Source organism: Alexandromys fortis, unplaced genomic scaffold (genome assembly GCF_014885135.2).
Source record: "Alexandromys fortis isolate MF-2015 unplaced genomic scaffold, M_Fortis_MF-2015_v1.1 scaffold_10, whole genome shotgun sequence".
Lineage (NCBI taxonomy): Eukaryota > Metazoa > Chordata > Mammalia > Rodentia > Cricetidae > Alexandromys > Alexandromys fortis.
In genome coordinates this window covers 19,980,288-19,995,371 of record NW_026067895.1, presented here as the reverse complement: position 1 = coordinate 19,995,371, position 15,084 = coordinate 19,980,288, and the positions used below count along the sequence as shown (strand labels likewise).

Genomic DNA, 15,084 nt, shown 5'->3' with positions numbered 1-15,084 from the left:
TCAGACTCCCACCACAGTAAAGAACACATACTGACATTTGCTTGGTTAATTGCGAGTGGTACCACGTGCTTGTAATTCCAGCACTCAGAAAGCTGAGGCAGCAATAGGGGTCAGTCTAGGATACAAAGTTGAGCCAAGTTTTGAAATGTCACAAGCAAAATATCAAATCTTTCGATGAAAAACAGTAAAACAAAATTATACCAAAAAAGTGTCATTTCAAAAATAAAAATTGAGCAGGCTGGAGAGATGGTTTTAGGGTTAAAGCACTGGCTGCTCATCCAGAGGACCTACATTTGATTTTTAGAGCCAAACAGTCATTTAAAAAAGGTTATAAAAGCAGTTCTAGGAGATCTGATGTCCTCTAGGGGCTGATGGCCTTTTCAGGCACCAGCCACACATGTGGGTGTACACCCATACACATATAAAATAAAATCTATATTTTAATTAAATAAATAAGAGCCAGGTGTGGCAGCATCTATCTTTAATCTCAGAGTCCAGGAGGGAAGCAAACCTCTACTTTCCAGGCCAGCTAGGGGGGGTCTACATAGTGAGACTCTGAGTAAATAGACTGTTTAAAAATTAAAACTTGGGGGCTGGAGAAATGGCAAGTGGTTAAGAGCACTGGCTGCTCTTCCAAAGGTCCTGAGTTCAATCCCCAGCAACCGTCCAGTGTCTCACAACATCTACAGCGGGATGCAGCGCCCTCTTCTGGCATAAAATCAACAGAGCACTCATACACATAAAAGTTGGCCTTAAAACAGCTATTTTATTAAGTTCTATAAAAAAATACTTTTTTTCTAAAACAGCACTAGGGCTGGGCCGGGCAGTGATGGTGTTCACCTTTAATCCCAGCACTTGGGAGGAGGCAGAGGCAGGAGATCTCTGAGTTCTAGGTCAGCCTGGTCTACAGTATGTTCTAGGACAGCCAGGATTCCACACAGAAACCCTGTCTAAAACAACAAAAACAAAAATCTTGTTAAAATAGAACATTAATCAATCTTACATATGGCAAAAGCCAAAGTTAAAAAAAAAAACTAGAACAATTCATATTGGAAAACTCTTTGGAGGAAGTTTCTTACATATGACAAACACACTAAATTGAAAAGCACATAAATTGGACCTAACAAAATTATATTTTATGCTTCAAAGAACACCATTAAGAAAATTAAAACAGCCAGGTGGTGGTGTCCCACGCTTTTAATCCCAGCACTCAGGAGGCACAGGCGAGTGGATTTCTGTGAGTTTTTGGCCAGCCTAGTCTACAGAGCTAGTTCCAGGACAGAAATCCCTCCTGAAAAATAATAATAATAAAAAAAAATTTAAATAAAACAAGGACTTAATTCAGTGATAGAGCATTAGCAAAATATGTGCCAGGATTTGGATTTGATCCACAGCTCACCATTAAAAAAGAAAAAAAAATTTGGCCAAGAAAATAAAAAGGCAATAAATAAATACACAGACTAAATAAATAAATGAAAACATGCAAGTCATATATCTGATAAGGCATTGTATCTAGAACATACAAAGAATGCTTCCAACTCATATTTTAAAACAAGAAAAGACCCTAAACAGGCATTTCTACAAAGAAACTTTCCAAAGAGTAGATTAAAATGGACAACAACCACAATATAAGATGAAAGATATTCAATATCACTAGTCAGTTGGAAATCACAAATGACAACCACAGAGCTAGCATTCATACTCACTAGTGTGGCGAGCATCAAAAGTTAAATAGTGTTGGTAAGGCTATAAAGAAATTCGTTTTCTCATACACTGCTGGTGGAATATAAAATGGAGGAGCTACTTTTTAAAAAATGGTAGTTTCTAATAGAAGAATATGGCTAGTATGACCCAGCATTCTACTCCTAGGAGAAATAAAAACATTTGTTCATACTAAAACTTGTAAATGAATGATTTATAGTAACTTATTCTTTTCAACATTTATTTTTTATTTTTAATCATGTGTATGTGGAAAAGATATGTGCACAGAATAAAGGCACTGGATCTGGAGCTAGAGTTATAGGTGGCTTGATCACCTGACATGTTGGCTCAGAAACAAATTCGGATCCTCTACAAGAGCAGTAAAACTTTAACCAGTAAACCATATTCCCAGACCTGACAGAAGCTTATTCTTAATAGCCAGAAAGTGGAAACAACCCAAAGGAGGAAAGAATAAATAAAATATGGTGTCCACAAAATGAAATATCACTTAGCCATAAAATATGACTCTCTCATACCCATAAGATGACTACTAATAAGCCAGGCGGTGGTGGCACACTCCTTTAATCCCAGCACTCAGGAGGCAGAGAAAGGCAGATCTCTGTGAGTTTGAGGCCAGCCTGGTCTAAAAGAGTTAGCTCCAGGACAGGCTCCAAAGCTACAGAGAAACTGTCTTAAGAAGCCATAAATAAAAATAAATAAATAAATAAATAAATAAATAAATAAATAAATAAATATTAAAAGAATAAAATAAAAACCAAAAACAAACAAAAAGACTACTATCAAAATAATGAAAATGGGGGCTAGAGAGGTAGCACCTGATTTCAAGCCCCCAGAACCCTGGTCTGATAGCACACACCTATAACCCCAGTGACAAAGAGGTGGAGATGGGACTCTGGAGCTCACTGGCCACCCAGCCCAGTCACATCAGTGAGTTCCAAAAACCAATAGGAACATGGCCCTCAGGCATACACATGTGCACATACCCCACAAACACACAATCAAACCAAAGGGGGAAAAGAAAAATTAAAAAATAAATAAATAAACGGCTATGCCAGGCGGTGGTGACACACGCCTTTAATCCCAGCACTTGGGAGGCAGATGGATCTCTGTGAGTTCAAGGTCAGCCTGGTCAGGACAGGCACCAAAGCTACAGAGAAACCTTGTCTTGAAAAAAAAAAAAAAACAAAACAAAATAAAATGAAAAAATAAATGGCCACAAGACAAAGACCATAATCAAAATCATATTGATAACATCTATTGCTTTTTTAAAAAAAGAATCTCATTGTGTTGCTTTGTCTGGCCTAGAACTCACTATGTAGACCAGGCTGGCTTAAGAATAAAGGTGTATGATACCACACCCTGCCCCCATTTGAAGTTAAGAAACAACCTATTTACAGAAATCCATTAAAAACATTAGATGTTTTTCTACTCAAAGTCACAATCTTGAGTAAGAAAATATTTATTTTTCTGTGACCGCTGTTTTTTAGTTTTCTGAGGCAGAGCCTTCCTTTGTTGCAGTCTAATCCCAAATTCCAAGACTCAAATGATCCTGTTTCGGCCTCTAGGAGCTGCTGGCACGATAGCCACTGCACTCAAGGCATCTACTCACCTTAGTATCTATATATTCTACATCTATATATTCTATATCTATATATTCTACATCTATATATTCTATATCTATATATTCTACATCTATATATTCTACATCTATATATTCTACATCTATATATTCTGTTAGCTAAAAGCCAGGTACCTTGCCAAGGTTTGGTTTTAATTTTTCACTTTGCACATAGGCACAAGATACAATACTACTTAAAATATAAGATAATATACAATATAATAGCCGGGCGGTGGTAGCGCACGCCTTTAATCCCAGCACTCGGGAGGCAGAGGCAGGCGGATCTCTGTGAGTTCGAGACCAGCCTGGTCTACAAGAGCTAGTTCCAGGACAGGCTCCTAAACCACAGAGAAACCCTGTCTCGAAAAACAAAAACAAAAAAACAAAAACAAAAATTATATATATAAAATATAATAACCTTCAAATTCCCAGAATTATAAAAGCATTGCCACATTCTATATTGGTTCTGATTATTCCAGCTTTAGAACAAGCACTGTTGGTTACTTTGACTACCCATAACTCCCCTACACATAAAAGCTTCACACAATTTATGTTTCATGATTCCTTATATATTAAACAGCACACCAAATTATAAGTCAGTTTGACAGCAAAATTTCAGACTTCTTCAGGACTATTACTAACCTGATTTTTCATCTTGGACTTCAAATTCTGCACCAGCAGACCCCAAAAGTGATGCACCATGCTGTAACAATCTGCATATATCAAATCTGTCAAAATTTAGTCGATCTGTAGTAGATGAATCTTCCATAGAACTTTCTGTAGGTTCTAGAAGTTTAAAAATATCAATTTGACCATAAAGTCAAAAGTGCAGAATCAAAGTACATGGCATAGCATGACTTGCAGTATTGGCTAATAAGAAAAGTGAAGAAATAGAAAAACCACTATGATTTATCTACAATCACTCTTAGTTATCTGTGAAACAATTATTAACTTTGTGACTCCTCTTCTACAAACCATCAGATGGTAAGTGGGTGTGAGTTTCCAACTATGAAAGCATGTTATATAAAGAAATGCATTTCCGTGTTGACATATATGTTAAATATCATACTTTAATTTACTGTTTAAGGGTTTAAAATCTCCAGAGTTACAGTATGAGTTTATTACACTGCTAAATCAGAAGACAACATACATAAAATGTATTCATAAATAAGTAACCTCAGCCGGGCAGTGGTGGCACACGCCTTTAATCCCAGCACTTGGGATCATCCCTCCCTATGTCGGAGGAATAGCTAGGATAGAAACTACTCATTCAACAGAACTTATTTTCCACACTCTAATTGTAAACTCATGACGACTATTGAAATTCTACATCCATTTGAGAACCAAGAATATCTTCAAAGTGTTCTCCATTCTTTCCAAAAACAGGTTAGCTGTAAATGCTAAATTATACCTGCTTACTAAGACAACAGTTAATCTGGCATTTTCAGTCATTTACTGTAAACTATAAATGCTTTAACTTAAAAAACAGAACTCTGAATGTTTTCTAGTAATGATAAGCAGTCTCACTATAAATTTTAATGCTAGTGTAACTAATTCAATAAAATAAGCTGCACTGTGTCCATCTAACAAGATAATCGGGGAAAAGGAGCTGTAATTGAAAAGGTTTTACATTTGATAAAAGACAAATTAACACAAAAATTCAAAATAACATCAGAAAATAAAAACAAAAACTTTAAGAATGACAAGATTTATTATGCAAAAAGACTAAAATGAATTTAGCTGCTTGTTACTGGATTCTCACTTAGGGAATATTTATTATATCTTATGAAGTACTGTACAATGTTAGAATAAGAAAACAAATTCAACCAGCACTCAGGAGGCAGAGGCAGGCAGATCTCTCTGTGTTTTAGAATAGCCTGGTCTACAAAAGCAAGTTCCAGCACAGCCAGGGCTGTTACACAGAGAAAACCTATCTCAAAAAAATTAATTAATTAAAATAAAATCACTTAATTAAATTGTCTGCCTTGGGCAGTAGTAATTGATGCCTTTAATCCCAACACTCAGGAGGTAGAGGCAGATGAATCTCTCTGAGGCTAGCCTGGTCTACAGAGTAAGTTCCAGAACAGCCAAGGCTACACTGAGATACCATCTTGAAAAAACAAAAAACAAGAAATAATTGTATGCCTTATATTGACTCCAAGACATGATTTACTTTAAATTATCAGTAGAGGCAATCATAAAATAAGTACTACAACCTTTTACCTCTATACAACATTCAAAGAGAACAACAACATAAAACACTGATTTGGGAGAGCAGTACGACTCAGTAGTAGAATTCCTTGTCTAGCATCCACAAGGGTTCAACCCTCAATACCACAAAATCAAACAACAAACCAGAAGACAAAACTCCTACACTGAGAGGGACATTACTAAAGACTTAGTTTGCCATATATTCATACATAATTATGCTGAAGTTTAGAAAATTTCAAACCATATGAACTTCCAAACAACATATTCATCCCTGTGAGGGAAGTAATAAATTTAGTACCCTATAGGATTAAATATATATGGAAACACATATGAAAATAGCTTATCCAGAACTTTCTTTTTTTAAGTTTAATGGCAAAAAAACATATTATTCAATATTCTTTCCCAGGAAAGCTGAACCTGAAAATGTGTAAATTAAGTCTTTAAATCAAAATTGAAATTATTAACAATATACTTCACACTGTAATTAATTCTACAGTTATGTCTGATTTCAAACTACTTTTGCACTTTAAAGGCACCTTGTTTGGTTCTTGGCACTGGATTCCACTCGGGCACGTTTTTCACTATGGCTTCAACAGCTTGTCCTGCAGCAATCCGAGTATCCCAATTTGCACTCCTTAAATATATTAATACCTTAAAATTATAAAATAAAATAATTATATATCAATAGTTTGTTCCAGGTAACCAAAAAAATATTAATTTGCTATTAATTAATAATCTGGAATACTTCAAATACATATAAAACATTTATAATTATTAAACTAATTCATAAAGTTTGATCATTCAAAGAAAATATTATCTTTTTTTTACATTTATTGTGTGTGCATGTGTGGAGGTCAAAGGTCAACTTGCAGAAGTCAGTACTCTGCTTCCACTATCAGCATTCTAGTAACTGAACTCAGTTATCACGTTTGGCAGCATCCTCCTTTACCCACTGAGCCATTTCTCCTGCCTTCACTAGCATCTTAAAAAGTGGAAAGAGAAGCCAGGTGTGGTGGTGCACACCTTTAAACCCAGCACTCGGGAGGCAGAGGCAGGTAGATCTCTGTGAGTTTGAGGTCAGCCTGATCTACAAAGGAAGTTCCAGGACAGTTAGAGCTATTACACAGAGAAACCCCATCTCAAAAAAAAAAAAAAAAAAAAAAAAAAAAAAAACAAAGAGGGGGCGGGATAAAATATTTAAAGGCATTTTAGGAGTAACATAGCTATTTAACACACTGAGAAACAAATGTGGGCTAGCCAGAGAGCTCAGTTAATAAGTACGCTCCTAGCCATACAAGCATGAAGATGTAAGTTCAATAACCCTTAGAACCCAAGAAATAAACCAGGAATGGTGGCTAGCATTTATAATCCCAGCACTGGGAGACAGAGCGAAATAGATTTCTGGAACTTACTTGACCAACCAACCTAGATCTCCCTATTCAGTGATCTCCAAGCCTCCGAGGTTCTGTCTCAAAACATCCCAACATGGATTATGGCTCCAAATCAAAAACAACAAAACATGGCTGACCTCCGACGTACACAAAGCACATGTGTGTTCTCTCTCTGTCTCTGTCTCTGTCTCTGTCTCTCTCTCTCTCTCTCACACACACACACACACACAGGAAAAGCCAAGTGTCAAACCAGCATGGTGGTCCACATCTTTAATCCCAGCACTGAAGAGGATTTCTGTGAGTTTGAGGCCAGCCTGGTCTACATAGCAAGTTCCAGAACAGCCAGACCTATTACACAGAGAAATCCTGTTTGGGGGGGGAGGGGGGCAGAAATACCAAGAAACACATTCCCACCCAATAAAAAAAATTGTACATTAAGTTTTCACGGCAGTATTTTTCACAACACAAATGCCCCTTGACTGATGAGCAGACAGAAGGCAGTACACTGTGTAAGTACTGTCCATTCATGGTCACGGAATTAACTAACATTTCACAATAGAGAAGAATGAATAAAGCACACTACAATACAAACACGTATTCTACATCACACAGCACAATTTGTTTTGCACAAAATATTCAAACAGACAAATCAAGCTGAGCATGTGACTAAATACTGAGTGTGTTACAGCAACTGCTAAAAGGGCTATGATGTCCTTCTGTCGTGATAAAAAACATTTTAAAATTAAGTTGCTGGGGCATTGGTGGCAAACATCTTTAATCCCAGCACTCTGGAGGCAGAGGCAGGCAGACCCCTGTGACTTCAAGGCCAGCCTGATCTACAGAGCAAGTTCCAGAACAACCAGAGTTACACCAGCGAAACCCTGTTTCAAAAAAACCAAAAAGGAGAAAAAGACCTTGGAAGGCAGTTTTCCATTTCTTCTCTTGTAATAATGAGAAATACATATGCCTCTCCACTCAACTTACAGATGAGTATAATAATGCCTAATATGTAACCTTTCCATTCTAAGAATGTGGGACCTATAGGTATCAAATCTGTCTCTCCATCTACACCTTGGTTAAGAATTCCAGATAGTATCTGATACTATTAGCACTTATGGCACCAATCACATCATACATACATACATACATACATACATACATACATACATATTGTATGTGTTGAAAGGAGACTTAGAACTGACTCCTATGCATCAGGGAGACAAGTCAGAATGAAAGGAGAGGGTTAGACTAGAGTCTATTAGTCACTAGACTATCTCAGGGCTTCCAATGTCTAGGCAATCAATATGTCCTCACCCTGTCCACTATCTCAGTGGTTCTTGACCTTCCTAACGCTGTGGCCCTATAATACAGTTCCTCATGTTGTGGTGACCGCCCCCAAACATAAAATTATTTCATTGCTACTTCCTAACTGTAATTTTGCTACTGTTTATGAACTGCAAATATGTGATATGCAGGATAATCTGATATGTGAACCCCTGACAGGGTCACGACCCACAGGTTAAAAACCACTACGCTAACTCCTGCCACTTCCCCGCTTCCACCATCCCAAAGTATTACTACTTTACTCCGAATGCCATTTGTCAAATATTAATGTATAGGTGCACTTCAACATATCCACAGTTAAGCAAAAATACATAGGAAAAGACATGTACTAGGATTACAGAAACACTGACCCATCAAAGCAAAAATTTCCCATCCCAAACAGCTCAACTAGCATCTTACATATTCAAGCAATCCCATAAGCTTTTGAAAACTACCAACTATCATATAATTATTTGCCATTAAGAACAAGTTAGACTGCTAACAAACCAGATTAACAACTTAGTTCATTACCAAATTGGGTCAGATTCAAATTTGTTACACAAGCAAAAGGTTCAATATTGACAGATCTCTTAAACAATTAAAATTGATTTAAATACTTTTTATCTTTCAAACAAACAGCAACTTTGAAAAACTATTTCAAGAACTAAAGATATTTAATGGAATTCAGAGAACACCAGGTTACTTAGGGTGATTTTACCTGTTCTGTTGTTTCTCTACCGGTGGACAAGTCTTGATACTTGCATTACATTAAGAAAACAGGGCTGGAGAGATGGCTCAGGGGTTAAGAGCACTGGCTGCTCTTCCAGAGGTCCTGAGTTCAATTCCCAGCAACCAACCACACGATGGCTCACAACCATTTGTACTGAGATCTGGCGCCCTCATCTGGCATGCGAGCATACATCGAGGCAGAATGTTGCATACATAATAAATAAATCTTTAAAAAAAAAAAAAAAAGAAAACAGTAAATTCTTACCTTAGATAACAAATTATTTAGTTCATGAGGATGAAGCTTCACTACTTCTCCAAGCTGCTGTGCAGCAGCTTTTCTTGTAACTGGAGTAGTACCAGTATCCAGTAGGATAAAAAGACGATCGAGTCTATAACAAGATCAAAAAGATAACAGTTAACCTGGATGTGTTTCCTCATAAGTTTGAGGCAGAAAATGTATTCAAGACCCCTGAAAGAGGCGCTATGTTGGGAGCCAGACATGGTGGCATGTACCTATAATCCCATTACCTGAGAAGCAGAAATATTAAGAATTCAAGGACAGCCACAGCTACAGAGCACATTCAAGGCCAAACTGGGCTATGCAAAACCTTGTCTCAAAAATTAAAAGATAAATAAAAATAGATATAAAAGATCTGTGCCATGGCTATAAGGAAGGAACAGGAGCCAGCAATAAACTGGGGGTGGTGGCTCATGCCTATAATCCCAGCATTAGGAAGGCTGAGGCAAGACTGTCACAAATCCAAGGCCAACCGAGGCTATATAGTGAGTTCTAGTCCAGTCTCCGGTGACAGAGAAGACCCTATCTCAAAAATACATAAATAAATGAAATTTAAGAAGAGAGAGCAATAAAAAAAACGAATGCAACTTGCAAAGCAAATAATATGGCTTGGTTATAATTCAGGATAAAAAGAAAACAGGATGATCAAGCACAACTCCTAGCTCGGGAGGAAGGCAGAGGCAGGTTATAAGTTTGAGGCCAGCCTAGTCTACATAAAATGTTCTCATCAGCCAGAACTTCATAGGAAGACCCTGTCTAAATAATAAAATAATGAAAAAGAGAAGAGAGGGAGGGAGGGAGGGAGGGAGGGAGGGAGGGAGGGAGGGAGGGAATGATAGGCCCAGCAGGGCATAGTGGTACACAGTTATCTCAGTACTCAGAAGGCTGGAATAGGATGACTGTGGATTTAAAGCCAGCTTGGACTACATAAAAAGAAAGGGGAAAGGAGACAAGCAGAAGAGAGTAGATAGGGCGCACCAAGTGTAAGTGGAGTTATGCATTAGAAAGAATGATCTGGCAGTCGTGGGACACTTTGTAGACAAACAGAAACACATAATCCAAACAGAAACACAAAGAAGCTAATAGTCATGATACAGAAGAAAAACATATATAGTAACAAAACATACATAGTGTGGTAATTAAGCAAAACATCATGGGTGTGGGAAGAACTATGAGATTCTGAATCTTAGAAATGAAGATATCAAGTAAGGCTTCGTGGCACATGCTTATAATCCCAACACTTAGGAAAATGACACAGAATGATCAGTTTGGGTGAGACCAGCCTGGGTTACAAATGAGTTCAAAACCAGCTTGGGCTACATATTAAGACTTTGCCACAACTCCCCATCCTATCCTACTTCCTAAAAAGAAAAAAGATATCACTGAAAGAAATGAGAAAGGGCAGGTGAAACACAAGAGAAGACGGCAAGCTCACTGGTGGCAGGGAAAGAATAGCTAGAACTCAGAACGACAGTCGGAATACAGAGCTGGTGTCAGACGAGAGCTGGTAAGAGTCACCTGCGCAGAAGTGATAAACATGGCAATTAATATATTCCTGAGTTTGTAACTCGCATGGATACGATACAAATCCAAACCCTAGTTCGGCTACTTATAAACAAGGTGTGCAATAAAACCACAATAGATTGTAAGAAGTGAAGGTGGACAAAGTCACAACTACACAGCCAACCTACATGTCACACAGTAGCCTTGCCACTACACTAATCCACTGAAGTAAAGTTAATGTTTATGAAAGGTGGCTTCATATTTGAGATAAATGGACACTTTAAACAAAATGGACAGGAACAATGAGCAAGGTTATAACTGCCCATCTGACATGAGGGGAGAGCTAGTGGATATAACTTTACATTTTGTCTATGAGCAAGAGAGAACAAAGTCTCAAAGGTAGACATGAGCTTAAAGCATAATAAACTAAGAAGTTTATAATACTTCTAGGACTCTTTGTTTCACAGAATCAAAATGTTACAAAGTTCTGGAAGCCTTTTATTTAAGAAAAAAGGAAGAGGAGAAAAGGCTGAAGAAATAAAGACTATTAGAGAACAGATGAAATAGATGAATTTCTTTCGCACTACATGCCTTTAATCCCAACACTCAGAAGGGAGACAAGAGGCTGGTGGATCTCTGAGTTCAAAGCCAGCCAGGGCTACATAGTAAGACATAAACATGGTATTTTAATATGATTCATATTGCCGGCAGCGTTGGTGCATTCTAACCCCAGCACTCATGAGGCAGAGGCAGAAGGATCTCTGTTGAGTTCCAGGCCACCCTGATCTAAAAAGCTAGTTCCAGGAGAGCCAGGGCTATATAGAGAAAGAAACCCTGCCTAGAAAAACCAAGAAAAGTCAGGTGGTGGTAGCATATGCCTTTGATCCCAGCACTAAGGAGGCAGAGGAGGGCTGAAATCTATGAGTTTGAGGCCAGCATGGTCTACAGAGTGAGTTCCAGGCCAGCCAGAGCTGTTATACAGCAAAACCCTGTCTTACCCAAAAAAAAAAAAAAAAAAAAAAAAAAAGCCCAGGAAAAAAAAGTCATATTCATATTAAACACAAAATCCTTATATATGGTTAGAAACATAACTAAAATATCTTTTTCAGTCAATATTAATAGTATTAAAATGTTCAGCATTTCAGAACTGAAATGAGACATGATTTATATTTTATAGTTTAAGGGTATTGTTTTTAAAAAATATTTATTCATTTATTATGTATACAATATTCTGTCGGTGTGTATGTCTGCAGGCCAGAAGAGGGCACCAGACCTCATTACAGATGATTGTGAGCCACCATGTGGTTGCCGGGAATTGAACTCAGGACCTTTGGAAGGGCAGGCAATGCTCTTAACCACTGAGCCACCTCTTCAGCCCTAGTTTAAGGGTATTGTAAGGAAGATATGGCTCAAGAAAATTTGTCTAGGCAATTAAGGCTACAGACAAAAACACAAAGTCCAAAAGAAATGCAAAAATTACATATATACAGTGCATGTAGATTGTATTTCTTTTTGTTCATTCATAGCTACCTAAACACTTGCCTTTACCCCTCTGTGGAATATAAAATATCTCCACAGACTAATGTGTTGGCAGTTTGATTCCCCAGCATATGGTGCTATTTGGGAATGTAGTAGAAGTTCAGAAGTGGGCCTAGCTGAAGGAAGTAGATCACTGGGGATGTCTTTGAAAGGGTGCCTCTGCCTCTTTCTCCCTTCTCCTTTTCTCTGCCTGGGGTGAGGCAGTCCTGCACTACCATACCCTTTACTCAAGCTATTCTGCCTTCCCATAGGTCAACCAGGAACTGTAACTTCAGAAACAGTAAGCCAAAATAGCTACTTTTTTTTTGTTTTGTTTTGTTTGCTTACGGTTTCTCTGTAGCTTTGGAGCCTGTCCTGGAACTCGCTCTTGTACACCAGGTGGGCCTCAAAAGCTCTCTCTCAGATACCTGGCACCATGACAAAACACTGACTGGCACACTTTCATTCACTGGTTTTGCTAAAGGCTTGGTGGAAAGGTTTGGACTGAGACAAAAGAAAGGAAAACTGTTTAGGACCATTAGTATTCTTAAAAAGTTCTAAGGTGAGGTCAAACTTAAAATCCTCTCACTACAAACTGATTCCCTTAATCCATTTTACTTGTGGTTATCAGGTTTGAGCCCTCTGACTTGTTTTCATGAGACTCCATGTCAGAGTTGACGAGCAACTTCTGTGAATCTTTACAACAAATATCCTTGAAGATGACAAGTATCTGCATATTGCTATCCAGAATGCCTCAAACTCAATGATAGAAATTAACAAAATTTTAGGAGACCAACAAGATGGCTTACTGAGCAGGTAAAAGGGTCTGCCACCAAGCCTGATGAACTGGTTTCAGTCTCTAGAATCCACTTAGTTGAAGAAAAGAATTAAATCCCACAAATTATCTCCTGATCTCTATATACATACTATGACAGATGTACACCCTGCCATCCCCAAAATAAATGTTTTTAAAAAGAAATTTTAAGCATGCAATAGACACCATGACAAGTATCTATTTTTTAAGTTTTCTTGTTAAATTCAACTAAACTTAACCTTCTTTTTCTTTTCCTTCTTTTTACTTTAATTTTTATTTTTATTTTTTTTTTTGGTTTTTCGAGACAGGGTTTCCCTGTGTAACAGTCCTAGCTGTCCTGGAACTAGCTCTTGTAGACCAGGCTGGCCTCAATCTCACAGGGATTCACCTGCCTCTGCCTCCCAAGAGCTGGGATTAAGTGTGTGCCACCAACACCTGGCTATATTTGTATTCTTTAAAATATCACGGATGCTCTCTCCTACAATCTGTGTAATCCACATCCACTGAGGACTCACTTTGGAAAAATACCCCCACCCCCAAAAAAGAAATAGAATGAAGTTAAAAGACCTTTCAAAATTCAAAATCTTACTGTCATTTGTTGGTTTTGTTGTTGTCGGTGGTCTCTACCCCCCCTCCCCTCAATCCCTCACTCTACTCCCTAGACAGGGTTTCTCTGCATAGCCCTGGCTGTCCTAGAACTCACTCTGTAGACCACTGGCCTCAGAACTCACAGATCTGCCTGCCTCTGCTTCCTGAGTGCTGAGATTAAAGGTGTGCCACCACTACCCAGCTTCTGTCCATTTGTTGGAAGACTGCCAGACTCACCTAAAATTTTACTTAGGCTCCTCTTATTTTGGAGTATAGAACTAGACTGTGTATATATTTGACAGTCTAACATTCTTACAAAAGTTTTTTGTATTTTTTAACCACTGATATGTTTGTGACATCTTTCATTTATGTGATGCCAGTTTGTTAAATTGTGCCTCTGGAAAAACTTCAACTACTCTAAAATTTATTTTCTGCATTTTTTATATGACCAAAAGCAAGGCTAGCTGCAAAATAAACAGTCTAAAGAGCCATTACCAATCTATTTGTAAGTCCATATACAGCAAAATACACTCTAAGGAATGCCTACAACTAGCCTATTTATAAGACCATGTCTTGATACCATTACTTTTCTAACCTCAATTACCATTTCCCCAATACCTGTCTCATTAATCCTTTCTCTCTACCTATCACTAACTGTGCAAAGATCTCTTGATCTCTATTTTCTATAATAACAAACATCTTCAGCAAGTGCTTAAATATCACATACATTTATTCCTAGGGCTGGTGAAACAACTCATTCAGCAAAGTGCTTGCCTTGCCCAAGCATGAGGACCTGAATACACACCCTGCACCCCACATTTAAAAAGGCAAGCATTGTAGAGCACACCTGAAATCCTAGTTCTGGGAAGGCAGAGACAGAGCTCTAGTCTCCTCCTGCCTTATATCCAGTCTGAGGACAGGATCTCTACTTCGGACTGAAAACTGATAGAGGTAAAAGGTCTCTTTAGTGGCTGGCAGCTCTGCTTCTCTGATACTTCAGCTGTCACCACGTACTATCTGACTCCAGGCTTTACTTCTTAAGACCAATTAGAATTTATGCTACAAGGTTCCTCCTGTAGCCTAGATTTGCCTTGAACTCTTGATGCAGCTAAAGCTGGCCATTAAATCCTTATTGTTCTACCTCCACCTCCCAAGGGCTAGGTAGGATTACAGGTGTGTGCCACCATGCCTTTGTGAGACTTTATGCATTCAAGCACTCTACCAACTGAACTATTCCCACAATATTAACCATGTCTTCTAAACTGGGTTTGGAGACTATAATCTTTGAGTTCAAACCCAACCTGTGTTACATAACCAAGATAGTGTCTTGGTTCACCAATAAACTTCTGTATTAGCTTGCTTTTACTGT

At 38.1% G+C, this 15,084-nt stretch overlaps 1 protein-coding gene across 2 annotated transcripts in view; it reads right to left on the bottom strand.

Moving 5' to 3' along the window:
• The window catches only part of Btaf1 (B-TFIID TATA-box binding protein associated factor 1), an 85,511-nt gene that overhangs the window by 58,727 nt on the left and 11,700 nt on the right, over positions 1 to 15,084 (bottom strand). For both annotated transcript variants that reach the window (XM_050158104.1, XM_050158094.1), the window contains exons 2-4: positions 9,260 to 9,383; positions 6,088 to 6,202; positions 3,983 to 4,126 (exon numbers count right to left, since the gene is read on the bottom strand). In XM_050158104.1, the coding sequence (XP_050014061.1) occupies positions 3,983 to 4,126; positions 6,088 to 6,202; positions 9,260 to 9,383 (383 nt within the window). The remainder of the gene's footprint in view (positions 1 to 3,982; positions 4,127 to 6,087; positions 6,203 to 9,259; positions 9,384 to 15,084) is intronic.